The sequence below is a fragment of the Balaenoptera borealis genome, assembly GCF_965194805.1.
Source record: "Balaenoptera borealis genome assembly, chromosome: 2".
In the NCBI taxonomy this organism is placed as follows: domain Eukaryota; kingdom Metazoa; phylum Chordata; class Mammalia; order Artiodactyla; family Balaenopteridae; genus Balaenoptera; species Balaenoptera borealis.
In genome coordinates, this window is record NC_138867.1 from 1,537,674 (window position 1) to 1,549,965 (window position 12,292).

Sequence of the window (12,292 nt, forward strand, 5' to 3'; positions counted from 1 at the left end):
GAGCGGGGCTTGATGGGAGCCAAATCCAGGGGTGGGGAGACCACACAGGAGGGGCAGGTTGTGGCAGTGGGGGCGGCCTCCTTGCCCTCCGTCTCCACGGCCGTCCCCTCCCGTCACCCTGCCCTGCTGGGGAAGCCCGGGTTTGCCCAGGCGCCCGCCCCTCTGGAAGGACTCCAGCAGGTGCCGGGGCTCTGAGCCCATCTCTATAGCCCCACCCCCTTGCCTCTGCTGGTTTAGGTGATGAGGGCCTGGCCAGTGAGCTGTGGGGTAGGGGTATGGGGGGCCCGTGCCTGGCGTGGGGTCCGCCTGCTTGCTACTCTGCGACCGGTACAATGGGAGATGGCCCTGGTCCCTACCTGGGCTCATTCAGCCGCAGGGTCCGGTCGGCCTCAACTGGGCCTGTCCTGGCTCTAGGATCGGTCTCGGGGGGCCCCAGGGTCAGGGTGCTCAGAACCCCCCTGGTGGACCTGTTTGGCCTCCCCCTCCGGAAACCCCAGTCCGCCGCGGCCACGTTGCTCCCAGGTCTCCGGGTCAGCCCTCGGCTGTGGGCCCCTCCCTGCAACAAGACCTGCCCCACTTTGGATGTGCAGACACGGAAACTTGGGCCACCTGACCCACCGCCTGGCCCAGCATGGTGACTGGATCCCTTGGGCTCCTCCAGCCCCTCGGTCCCTTGGGAGGTCAGGTTTCCAGGGCTGGGCGTCTCAGCCCGCTGGAGCGAGGGGGACCCGGGGTGACCCTGGCCCTGAGCCTCCCCGGGGTGCCTCCCATAGCTTGGGGGTCACGTGGTGCTTTGGAGCCTGTGATCCTCAAGCCTCAAGGGACTTCAGACGCCGGTGGCTCCGCCTCCCACGCTGGGTGGCCTGGGCGCTGCCCGCAGATGGACGGTCTGAGCCTCAGAGTGTCCCCACGCCGCGGCCAGCCTGCTCCCGGAGAAGGTCTGAGACAGAACACAGCCGGTGCTCTCAGCCTGCTTCTCCCACCCATCCCTCCGTCCACTCATCAAGCAGCCATTCCAGCACGCAGCGCCTGCGGCAGGCGCTCCAGAGCCAGGCCTCCTGGGCCTAAATCCGCACCGGCCAGAGGCAGCGGGTGCCCAGCTTCCTCCAAATTCTAGAGCGCCGGGTGGTTGTGAGGTTACAGAGCCACGCTTGTCATCCCATCAAGGGTCCCGGCACCGTGACCACTGAGGTCAGCCGGAGCCTGCAACCGCGGGGCGCAGCCGGGCAGGAGGGGGCCAGGCGGCGCGCCTGAAAGACCACCCTACGGGGGACGGGCCACTTCGGAGCCTCTCTGAGGCCTGCTGCTCATTAACTCACCGTGGGTGCATTTTCTGGTGACATCATTGGTAGATAAATGACACTTTTGTGAATGTGGCTTTACGTTTGCTGATTTTTTAAACTTAAGGGAACTAGGTCACATTTGAAACAGAAATAAGAACCAAAATCATACTGTGTTCAAAATAGTTGGCTTTCTGTCATGTTCTGCCCCAGTCTTTAAATTGTATCTGGTGTGTATCTGTTTGTCACCTCGAATCCATCTGGGAACAGAGAGGGCTATAAAAGCCACCGGCCATTTCAAGTGTCCCAGGCCATCCCTGTGGACGTGGCATGGCAGCTGTAGACGCTCCCACTTGGCCGCGGATGGAGACCTCCGCTGGTCCCCTGGGACGTTTCTATGAACTCGGGGGCCCTGGTGGGTAACTCTTTGGAAGCCACCTGAGAAGAAGTGTTCTTTGAAATCTTCTTTCTTCTTTGAAATCTTTTCTGAGCCGTGTGGGATGTTGACAAAAGCAGACTAAATGGTTGAAGGTAGAATGTGTTTCAATTTTAAAGGGCCTTTGAGAAGAGCCAGCTGACCCTCCGGAAGGTTCCGGAGAGGGGAGACGCCCAAAACAGAGTCAGCTGCACGGAGCTTTAAGGGAAAGTCACAGCCTCGGGGACAGAACGGCGGGCGTCAGCGGGAGAGCAGAGCCTGTGTGGGCAGAGGAGGTGCCTGCAAGTAACCCCCAGTCTCCACGTGGCTTCACCAGCCGGCGGAGCCCAGGCGCCCCACCCTGCGGCCTGGCCGGGGCCCTGGCCAGCCGACCCGGCACAGACCAGCTGGCTGGTGTGGTTCCCTTGGTCTCGTGGGGCAGGGGTCACCGTCGCGAGATGGGGCCGCAGGTTTGCTGGACGGTGGTTCCTGGTTCTCAGGAGGACTCACTGTCCGACAGGCGGCCAGGCATCCCCGCCCAACGCCAGGGCTGGAGGACGGAGGTCCTCACGGCTGTGTGACGGGCGAGGCCCCCGCAGGCAGGAGCGCCGTCTTCACGCGTGGCCTGGGCTGGCTCCTGCTTTGTTCTGGAAAGCCTCCGAGGGGGCCAGGGCCTTCGAAAGCCGGGGGAGGTGCAGGGCTGAGCTGCTGGGTGCGAGATGCCTGCCGGACCCCTGGCGAGGACTCAGCCCTGGAGCCCACTGGGGTGCTGGCCTGGGCGGTGCCGGGGCGGGGGGCATGCCCAGGAGGCCAGGGCCAGAGGGCTTGGAAGGGCTTGCTGACCAGGAGAGACTCAAGGAAGGCAGGGCCCCCCGTGCCCTGTGTTCTCAAGGCTGATAGGGCAGGTAGGCGGGGCTGAGCGGGCACCAGCATGTCCTGTCCCCCGGGGGCTCCATGGGGGTCCCCGCAGCATGGGCGGCCGTCTCATCACCATGGCCAGGGCCCCGGCACTCCTGTCCCCCTACCCCTGCTGGCGTCTGGCCCCAGCCCACCCCCCCTGAGGCCACCTCCCTGCTCCCTGCACGCCCAGGGCTGGTGGGGTCCCCTGGCCTCACCGTCACCCACGCTTGTTGCCGACGCACCCACGGCCCACTGCATGCTGCGGCTGTCCACCTGGCTCCCCGCGCCCCCCAGCTTGTCAGCGGCCACGGTCGGCCTGTCCCTCAGGAGCCGACACCTGCCCTCCAACGTCAGGCGGGCAGCAGGCTTCGCAGACGCTTCGGACGCTCTCGGGAGACGGGCTCAGCTTCTTCGGGGCGGGGGGGGTGCTCTGCGCTGTGACTGTCACGCCGAGGGGGCCGTGAGCACTGGGGTTGCAGGAGGCGGGGCGAGGAGGCCAGCACCGACCAGAAGCCCACGCGCGTGTGGGTGAGAGGCTGTGTTCCCCCAAATGGCCCTGCCTGAGGGTCTGGGAGGCCAGGGCGGCCACTTGTGTCCCCCACCCCCGAGGGACTCTTGGTGAGCTTGGCGGCCGTCACGGACCTGGAGGCCAGCCCACGGGCACAGGAGCAGAGGTGCAAACTCGGAAGGCGGCGGCCAGATGCCAAGGATGTCACCCGGGTGGCAAAAGTGCGTGATGGAGGTGCATCCAGCCGGCGACCATGACTCCGAGCCCCACCCGCGGCCCTCGAAGCAGCCGGGGTGGGCAGAGACTTCGAGAAGAAGGCATCGAAAGCACGAGGGGAGGAGTGCTTTGGCGCCAGGTAACCCTCACCCAGTGCCAGGGCTGCAGAGCCCGCCGAGTGAGGGGGGGCTCCTGCGGGGCTGGGGGGGAGGCCCGCTCCTTGAGGTCCACCCAGCTGGACCCCTGGCAGGACCGCGTCTGCAGAGGACGGGGGGCCCCGGAAGCCCCTCTCCGCGGCTCAGCTTCCCCCGGCCTTTCCCTGGGGACCATGCCTCTGTGCGGAGGGAACAGACCTCCCCAGGGACGAGAAAACCTGTGTGAGCCCAGAGCCCCCGTCAGCAGGGTCACCTTCCAAAGTGGCACGAGGCCGACCGTGGACTCAAGTGAAGCCCACCCAGCAGACAGTGGGTGGCTTGCCCTCCGAGCTCGCGGGGCAGGGGGTTGGCCCTGCCACGTCACTCCCAGGCGGGCAGTGGGGGGAGAGCGTCCCAGCAGAGAGGGGTGCAGGTGCCCTGACGGGGGCTGCGGCCCGGGGAGGCCGGGGGGTGGGGCTGGAAGGGGGCGTCCCATGAGGTTGGTGAGGGGAGCGCCTGGCCCCCTGTGGTTGGTCCTGAGCTGGAGACAGTAGAATCAGGGACGCTGGGCTCATCGTAGGTGGTGGGTGGCTTCCAGGGTGGCCGCCGCAGGCCGCGGGGCCGAGCTCTGCTTTCACGGCTGGTCTGGCCGCTGTCTGCATCTTCAGTGTCTCACATATGTATTAAAGTAGATGGCTACATGCACCCCAAGTTTCTCAGAGTGAAGGGAGTGTCCCGCCACTGTCAGCCCCGCCCCCGCCTGTGCCCAGAGCCCCTGCCCAGCTTCCCCATTGCCCCCGCCCCCTGCCCCGGGGCCAGGGCCCCTCCTGCTCACCACCACCCCCGCCGCCTCCTGGTCCTGAGTGCTACTGCAGGGCCCACCGGCCCCTTCCAACTGCCCCCCAGCCTGGGCCCTGCCCAGACACAGAGCAGGAGGGCCTTTGCCTTGGGGCGGGGGGGCACGGAGAGGGAGGCACTGGCGGATCTGCCCTGGAGCCCCACCCAGGAGCTGCGGCCTCTCAGAATGAGGGCGGGGGCAGCAGGGCCTCCCCAGCCACCGACTGAGGCGGCTCCCGGGGTTCTCACGGGCCCGCATGGGCGCTGGCACTGATCCCAGGCAAATTCCAGGCAGAGTGCGCCCAGAGCAGAAACGGCCCACAGGGCCTGCGTGGCAGAGGCCCCGATGTCCCGCCCCTGAGGGCAGGAGCGTCCAGCGTGGGGAGGAGCCTGCAGGCACGTGCGGGAGGCCACGGGCCACAGACCGGGGACCGGCCCGAACGGCTGCCTGGAGGACCCCGTGTGACCGTGGACCCCGATGCCCGGCACAGCCGCGCCCCGCCTCAGGGGCAGCCAGGACAGGAGCAGGTCTCAGCCGGCCTCAAGGCCCTGCAGGAGGGGACGGCCACAAATGCCGACTCAGCTCAACTGTTAAAATCCAAAGTCAGGCCGTTGCTTCCGGGCCTGGGGACACAGGGTCTGTCTGTGCGGGGCGCGCGCGGACCTGTCAGGGGCTCAGCCTGCCTGGGAGGGGCCTCGGCCCACTGCCCCCAGGCTGGCACATGCCGACGCCGCATGGGTCTGAGCCATCCCGCCTGAGAGGTTGGGCCAGGCCGGGCGCCATATACTGGTCTTCTGGCCATTCCCGCCCCGCAGCTGCAGAGCCCACCGCCTCCTGACTCAGGCCCTCAGGGGTGTCCTTCCTCCTCCTGCCTCCCAGGGCCCTCTGCTGTGACCCTTCCCTCTGCTGGGCAACTGCCCTGCCCCTGGAGCACCCCCAGTTCCTTCCTGGCAGTGGGTCTGAGAGACAGACAGACAGACAGACAGAAGCTGGATGTCATTTCAGGATGATCTCCAGTGCTACTTGCTAAAGAATGAACATGTTTTCAACTTGAATGAGACTTTGGAACTTCTGCCTAAGCCTTTTCTCTTTCCCCAGAGGAGCGGCACTGAGAAGTTGTGTGAAAGCCCCAGGGTGGCCAAGGAACATCAGCAAAGTGACCCTCGTGGTCCTCCTGCCCACTCTCTCAGCCTCCACATGGCTGTTCTCGAGGCTGTGAGCTCGGGGCAGACGGAGCCTGGTAAGTGCCCGTTTCCAGACAGCTTCACTCCCACGGGTCCCACGAAGCGGGGGGCTAGGGATGGACGGTCGCGTGGATTATGTCTTCACCTCCCATCTGTAGGGCTTTCAGCAGCTGATTTGCAAACCTTAATCTCAGGGGAGTCCCGGGGGCCCTGCTAGTGTGCGTGTGTGTGTTTGTGTGTGCACGTGTGTGCCTGTGTCCCTCTGCATGCGCATGCAGTGTGTGTCTCTCCGTTTCTCTGAGTGTTTGTGCCCCCTGCTGGCCGATCCAGACATTACTGTCAGCGGCGCGTCCTGAGTGTGTGTGACCTGGTCCAGCCAGGACGGACTTGTCTGGGAGTGACCCTCACCCACCCCCTGCCCTGTCCCCCACCCAGGGCCTTAAGCTAGCCTCCCATGTACCTGAGAGAGGCGACTGGGACTGAGGGAGGCTGGGATCTCGCCCACGCTCTGCCCACCCCTGCCCCCGGCTGCCCACTTCATCCCAGCACCGCATCCAGATTTGGAAGGCGATCGCTGGGTCCCTCCTGTGTGGGGAAGGTCATCACAGTGAAGACTCAGGGCAGCCTGAATAGGCTGTATTCATCAGGGGTGGTGCTTGGAATTAACCGAAACCCTGGTGCTTCCTGGGCTGTTAAAGGGCAGGGGGTCTTGGCGCCCGACAGGCTGCGCAGAGAAGTGTAGTTTTGTCTGCTTCATCGACGTTCACGCTGACAGTGAACTGTGGGAATGTCACTCCGAAAGGAACTGGGGACCAGCTGCCTTAGCACCCGATGGAGGGAGCTCGCGGTCCAGCGCAGGTGGCCTGGGACCATCTCCCTTCCTCTGAGAACTGCCCCCTCTTTCGGGGGACCCTCTTCCCCTCCAGCCACAGATCCAAAGGAGCCCCCAGCCAGGGCGGCCGACCGAGGAGGGCGCTGGTGACCCTGAGGGGAGCGGAAGCCAGCCCGCCCCATCCCTTGCGGCGGGGGAGGGCAGGGGGCTTCCATGTGGCAGAGGACCTGCCATTCTCGGGCCTGCTCACGTGGGCCCTCCCTCTGGGTACAGCTGGCTGCACTGGGGGAGCCCCCCACGGGCAGGGTCTGCTCTGCTGTGTCCCTCCGCCCTGTCCCCCAGGGACCCCACTCCACTTGGCCCCGCCAGGGAGGAGGCAGCCGCCCCGCTCTGTCCCAGGCTCAGTGACCGCCTCTCACTGTGGATGCGGCCCAGCCCCGGTGGCAGTTCTCTAGGAGCGAGACCCCCAGCCCCCAGGAAAGTGCTCAGAAGAGGGAAACGCGCAGACACCCCCCGCCAGGCCACCCTGCCTGCTCATCGCTTGGGCCTCTGTAAACTCTCTTTCCCCAAATTTAGCCTCCCAAGCTGATGCTTTCACCACCACCATTCCCCGCCTCCCCTCACTGTGCACACTGGGCGCCCTCCCCGCCTGAGAGGATGTCCAAAGTCCCGCCTCCGCGTGCCCCCCCCCCCCGGCCTCAGCACCCGCCTTGGCTTAAGGATTAGAAACAGCCCTGCGGTCAGGACAATAAGAGAGCCAGAGCCAGAGGAGCTGATCTCCGGCTGCCCGTGGGGGTTTGCTCCGTCCTTCCTCCACGCCGGTCCTTCCGCCCCTGCCTACCCCAGCTCAGCTGTGCCGTCCTGACCCAGACGGTGAGGTCTCTCATTCCTGAGCAGCTCAGCCCTTTGGGGTCCCGCCTGCACAGGTGCTGAAACTTTCCCCTACCTTCCCCAGGGAAGCAAGGAGGCACCTCGGAGAACGCCTCCAGACACTCTCCTTGCCGTGGACTGAATTGTGTCCCTCCCTAAGTTCGTATACTGGGGGCTGACCTCCAGTGTGGCCGTATTTGGAGATGGGGCCTCCCCATGCGGTCATGGGGAGGGGCCCCAATCCCACAGTACTAGTGTCCTTGTAAGAGGAGGCCCGGGAGCTCTGTCTCTGCCCTGCGAGGACACAGGGGACAAGGGCGTCTGCAGCCAGGGAGAGGCCTCACCAGGAGCCGGCGGGGCTGGCACCTTGCGATCGAACTTCTAGCCTCTAGGACCGAGAGAATAGATGTTGTTTGCTCTTTCAGCCGCCAGCCTGCAGTGTTTGCCACGGTGGCCCAGCAGGCAGACGGTTCCCCCACCCCTGGGGTCCTTGGTGACCAGGAGCCACGCTCCAGCCAGCTGCCGTGTGGCTCGGAGGCCCCAGAGGCCAGAGAGGCCCCGGGCAGAGCAGCGGCCCCACTGGTGTCCCTGCAGGGAGCTCCCTCCCACTGCAGGGCGGGGACCAGCATTTTGCAAGTGGGGCACTAGGACAGCAGCAAGGGCGTGACCCTCACCCCCCAACCCCCCCATGGCCCCAGGAGACGGAGGTCCCCTAGGTCAGCCCTGATGGGCAGCCCACCAGCCCCAGGCCGTGCCCCACGCCAGCGTTGGGCTTTCAGCGTGCAGTCCTGCTTTCCCTCGGGTCAGCTGCTTCCGGGGGACGGGACGTATCCCAGGGACCCCCTGAGCACGAGCCCATCCCTCAGTCTTTGCTGTGAAGTAAGATTTGGGGTCAGAAACACTGTGAGGAGAATCCTCTGAATAAACGTTCAGGCAGACGGGAGGGCGAGTGAGAAAGCCTCCGGGTCAGGGGAGGCTGGTGGACGCACCTGTCCCGCAAGGACGCGTTACCGCCGTCTTCCAGACCGCAGAGGGGGCCTGCTGGGTACTCGGTGCTGGACGGCGCCCTGCAGCCAGCGGGGCCTCGGTGAGGGGAGGCCAAGCCTCCAACGCGCCGGGCCTCCTCGCTGCCTCCGCTTCGCAGACCTGAGCTCCTCCGGGAAGGAGAGGGGCTGGGAAGAGGCTGTCCACCCACGGAGAGCGGCGTGTCGTCCACCTTCCTGCTGGGCTCTGGGTCCCCCTGGGGAGCACGCACGGGCGCAAACATCCTCTGGCCCCTGTGCGTCTGGGTGGGTCCGTCAGCAAAGCACCTCCCAGGCCATCTGGCTGCCAATTTCCTGGTCACCTTCCTTCCAGGTCGGCCGGCAGCCAAACCGGCAGCGGTTGCCCAGGGACTGGTGTCGACGGTCCCTCTGGCCACTGCTCCTTCCACGCAAGTGAAGGGCCAGCAAGTGGGAAGGCTGTGCTCTGCGTCCTGAAGGCTCTCCCCTCCCTGCAGGACCCCCCGTGGTCAGCACCCCGGCGGGGTGGGCTGGCCGTGCAGAGAGCAGGCAGCCCCGCAGCCCCTCGGTAAGCAGGGTGACTTGCAGCTACAGACGAGGCACCTGCTGGGTCCAAGGTGCGGGGCAGGCACCGAGGCGGGGCTGCTTCCTAACCTTAGGCAAGAGGTACCAGGAGCAGCCGCGTTGCTGCGTTGCTGCAGTTCTGTCGGAGCCGTCTCACCACATCCAAAACACCGAGAAGGCCGCCAGGCGTCATCTCCAGGGGGATTGTCTCCACCCTCCGGCGAGGGGTCTCAGCGCAGGGCTCGGCCGGCCGCGGGCAGACGGTCAGCCGTGTCGGAGCTGGACCCTCGCACCTGCCGTGCGCGCATCCTGGGAAAGCACGGCTCAGGGCTCAGCGTCTCCGACGGGTCAGCGTGTCCTGGGATCTGACTCCAGACAGAGTCCGGAGCTTGAGGGGGCGAGGGGAGGTCTGGAGGAGTCTCGGCACCCCTGGCAAGACCACCGTGGCAGGTGGGGGCCCGAGGGCCCTCCATCAGGGAGGAGACCCCCACAGAGTAGAGGCGTCCGCTGACCCATGTTTCCGGGCCCTCTGGGTTCTTGGACAGCAAGAGAGGGGCAGCAAGACCCTGCACACCTTCCCCTGCACGCTGAGGGCTGGGGCGGGGGGGCCCATCCCTGCAAAGGGGACCAGCTTGTCCTGTCAGCACTTCAGACAGGAGCGCTGGGCGGGGGTCAGGCGGATCCCGGGACGGCCCTCCTGGACGGCCCCGTCTGGCCCTTTGGGCCGGCAGAGGCCCAGCGCTCTGAGCAGGGTGCGGCCGGCGAGATGGGGTCTGAGCCACGGTGACCGAGGGTCCATGGTGGGCCCGGGCCTCGCCCTGGGTCAAGGTGAAGCAAAGGGACGGGGCGTGGCTGTCGCCCAGGCAGAGTCCCAGGGCCGGGGGGTGGGGGCAGGCCACACCTGCCACTGAGTCACAGAGGGGAGGGCGGGGAGGGGCAGGGGGGAGGGGTCTGGCTTCCCCACCGGAAGCGTGAGGCCGGCGTCCCGACCCCAGAGTGAGCTGGGCCCCTCCTGGCTCAGGTGAGCGCTCAGGTGGGGAAGGGCTTTCCTGGGAGGCTGTCCCTCTCCCGGCCCCGTGGACTTCAGGGCGGAGGGTCGACCCTGCTCCCTAGCCACCGCTGACCCTGCCTTTCCCAAACCCCAGCCCGTGCGGTCCCTCCTCCCTCCTCCGACCTCTGACCTCCGACCTGTCCCTCCTCTGAAGACTCTGGTCAGGCTCCCTCGCTCCTTGACACTTTTGCCAGACGCTCACGTGTTCAGACCTGACTCAGGCACTGCCCGCCCCGTGACCTTGCCCTCCGAACCCCGGCTGCCAGCCAAGACCACACCCAGGCCTGTGTCACATCCGACCCCAGCCCGGGCCGGCCAACACTGCAGCCCTGGGAGCGCAGGGCAGCTCCTGACACCCCGGGCTCTCCGGCCGTAGCGCCCACCAGCCCGCTGTGCTCACCACGACCCTCAACCTCGCCCAGCCCTCACTGGTCCTCCTGCTCTAGCACCTTCTCCCCGGCACCCCCTCCAAATTTCCCAAGTCTGCTCTGGGGGGGCCCATGCCCGGGGGGCCCTCTGACGCTCAGGAGGGTCCCCAGAGCTTGGTTTGCTTCCCTTCCCCCACCTCAGGCTTTCAGTGGTGTCCGCAACCCTGGCGTCCAGCCTGACCGCCTGCCCTGAGCCCACCTCCGTGTGCCGCTCTCCCGCCAGCCCCGGCCCCCAGCGAGCTGACTACGCCTGGGCTTATCTCCACGCCTCCTTCCCTTCCCGGGCAGCTCTCCTGAAGGCACTAACTTTCCTGTACACGAATTCTTGCAAACTGCGCGCCATGTGAGCTGGGAACGTGATCTGCTCAGAGCCTCCTTCTCCGTCTAACTCTTTTCAGTTACCTCGTCAGAGCCGCTCTTGGCTTCCAACCATGGGCATCCCTGAGGTCGGCCCGTCCGCACCCAGGAGCCCCCAGGTCTGTCCTCCAGGGGCGGCAGTGGAGGGGCGGTGGGTCACCTCCCCCACCTCAGGAGGCGCTGGCACTCGGGGGTGGCATCTTCGCAGCCCCCCTCCTGTGTCCCTCCCAGTGTCCCCCAGGCGTACGCATCCAGGCCACCCCCCGGCAGGGGCCCCCCTGGCGCCCAGGGAGCTGTGGGATCACACAGAAACGGTTCCAAAACTGTTCTTTTGGGTGAACCTCGAACTTTGTTCTCGTGATAAAAATGTTCCCCCTAAACTACATTCCCTCCCGAGCACCTCTGTTTGGAGGTGCAGCTGCACCAGGGCCTCACCTGCCTGTCGAAGCTCAGCAATGCTCCTCAAGCCAAACGCCCCCTGAATGACGGTTCTTGCTCACGTGCGGCTGCCCAGGCCGCCAATACCCGCGCTCCGGCCCTGGGCGCCCCTCCACAGCAGACCCCCCGACCTGCTCCGTGCGACCTCCGTGCGCCTCAGGTCTCCCCAGGTGCTAAGTGAGGAGCCCTGCCCCCCACTCCCAGGGGACTCAGGGCCCCTGTAAGGAGGGGCGAGTGGCGTGGGCAGCCCCAGGGCTGGGTCTGCTGAGCGCATCCGGTGGGGCCCGAGGAAAGGCTCTGAGCATCCGGGGGAGCTGGGATGCAGGACAGGGGGCTGACTTTTGGGGGGAGGGGCAGATGCAGGGGCCTGAGGGCTCTGGGCTGGTCTGAGGTGAGCTGGGGAGGGCGCTGGAAGAGAGCTGAGGGGCCAGAAGGTTTGGGGAGAAGGGACCTGGACTGGGGGAGTTGGGGTGCCATGTGGGGGTCCTGTGGGGACCCCCGCAGGGGCCACAGGTGCAGAGGCGGGGTCCCTGGACTGCCCCACCCCCCAGGGTTTTCCCCCAGGGACACTGGGTGCGGCGGGGCGCGGGGCTGTGCAGGGCCTCTTGGAAAAGTACTGGCCTGGGAGGCCGCTGAGAAGTCATTGCCTCAGGTTGATGGTTAATCACGAGCCCAGGCGTGAAAACAACTTGACCTGAGCAGCCGGAGCTAGCGATAGCGGGGGAGGGGGGCCGTGACTGCGGGGGCTCACGCCTCGCTGGGGAGGGCAGGCCAGGCCGCCCCTCTGCTCCCAAAGCCCGGGGGTCAAGCGGCTGGACGTGAGGACCCCCATACACATTCTCGCCAGGGACCCCGACACCCCTGTGCCCACCGTCTGCCCATTTCTCTGGGCTGCAGAGGGTAGGGCTCGGACGTCCTCCACTGCAGGTGGAAGGGGACGCAGCCCCTAGGAGAGGCCGGTGAAGTCCTTGTCCCAGCTGGGGGGACACGCAGATGGGGAGCCGGCAGAGGGAGCCCGAGCCAGCAGGGAGGCGGGAAGCCAGTGGGTGCAGAGGCCAGCAGGAGGTGACTGCCTTGCATTCCCGCAGGAAATGGTGCCACTTCACGGTCGCCAGCAGGAGGAGGAACGATCCTCACCCCGCCCGGCAACGGCTCAGCCAATGAACAGCCTGTTTCCTCCGATGGGCTCTCTGGGTGTAAAAGCCCCTCACAACTCCCCTGCTGCCTGTAAAAGAAGGTCCTCTCCTGTGTCCTCCAGACACGCCCCGGCTCCCCA

General features: G+C 66.3%; 1 protein-coding gene and 1 long non-coding RNA gene across 2 annotated transcripts; one reads left to right on the forward strand and one right to left on the reverse strand.

Moving 5' to 3' along the window:
- Positions 1–1,805: 1,805 nt before the first annotated feature.
- LOC309623146 lies at positions 1,806–6,874 on the reverse strand. Its single transcript, XR_014241266.1, has 2 exons — positions 2,811–6,874; positions 1,806–2,369 (listed from the first exon to the last, which is right to left on the reverse strand). It is a non-coding gene; the product is annotated as an uncharacterized lncRNA (long non-coding RNA).
- A 1,029-nt stretch (positions 6,875–7,903) lies between these two features.
- LOC309623102 (uncharacterized protein) lies at positions 7,904–11,677 on the forward strand (the record flags this gene model as incomplete). Its single annotated transcript, XM_082379617.1, has 4 exons — positions 7,904–8,004; positions 8,202–8,264; positions 8,620–8,746; positions 8,838–11,677. 4 exons carry the CDS (start codon positions 7,904–7,906, stop codon positions 9,651–9,653), a joined length of 1,107 nt encoding a protein of 368 aa, XP_082235743.1. The 3' UTR covers positions 9,654–11,677.
- Between the last annotated feature and the right edge of the window lie 615 nt (positions 11,678–12,292).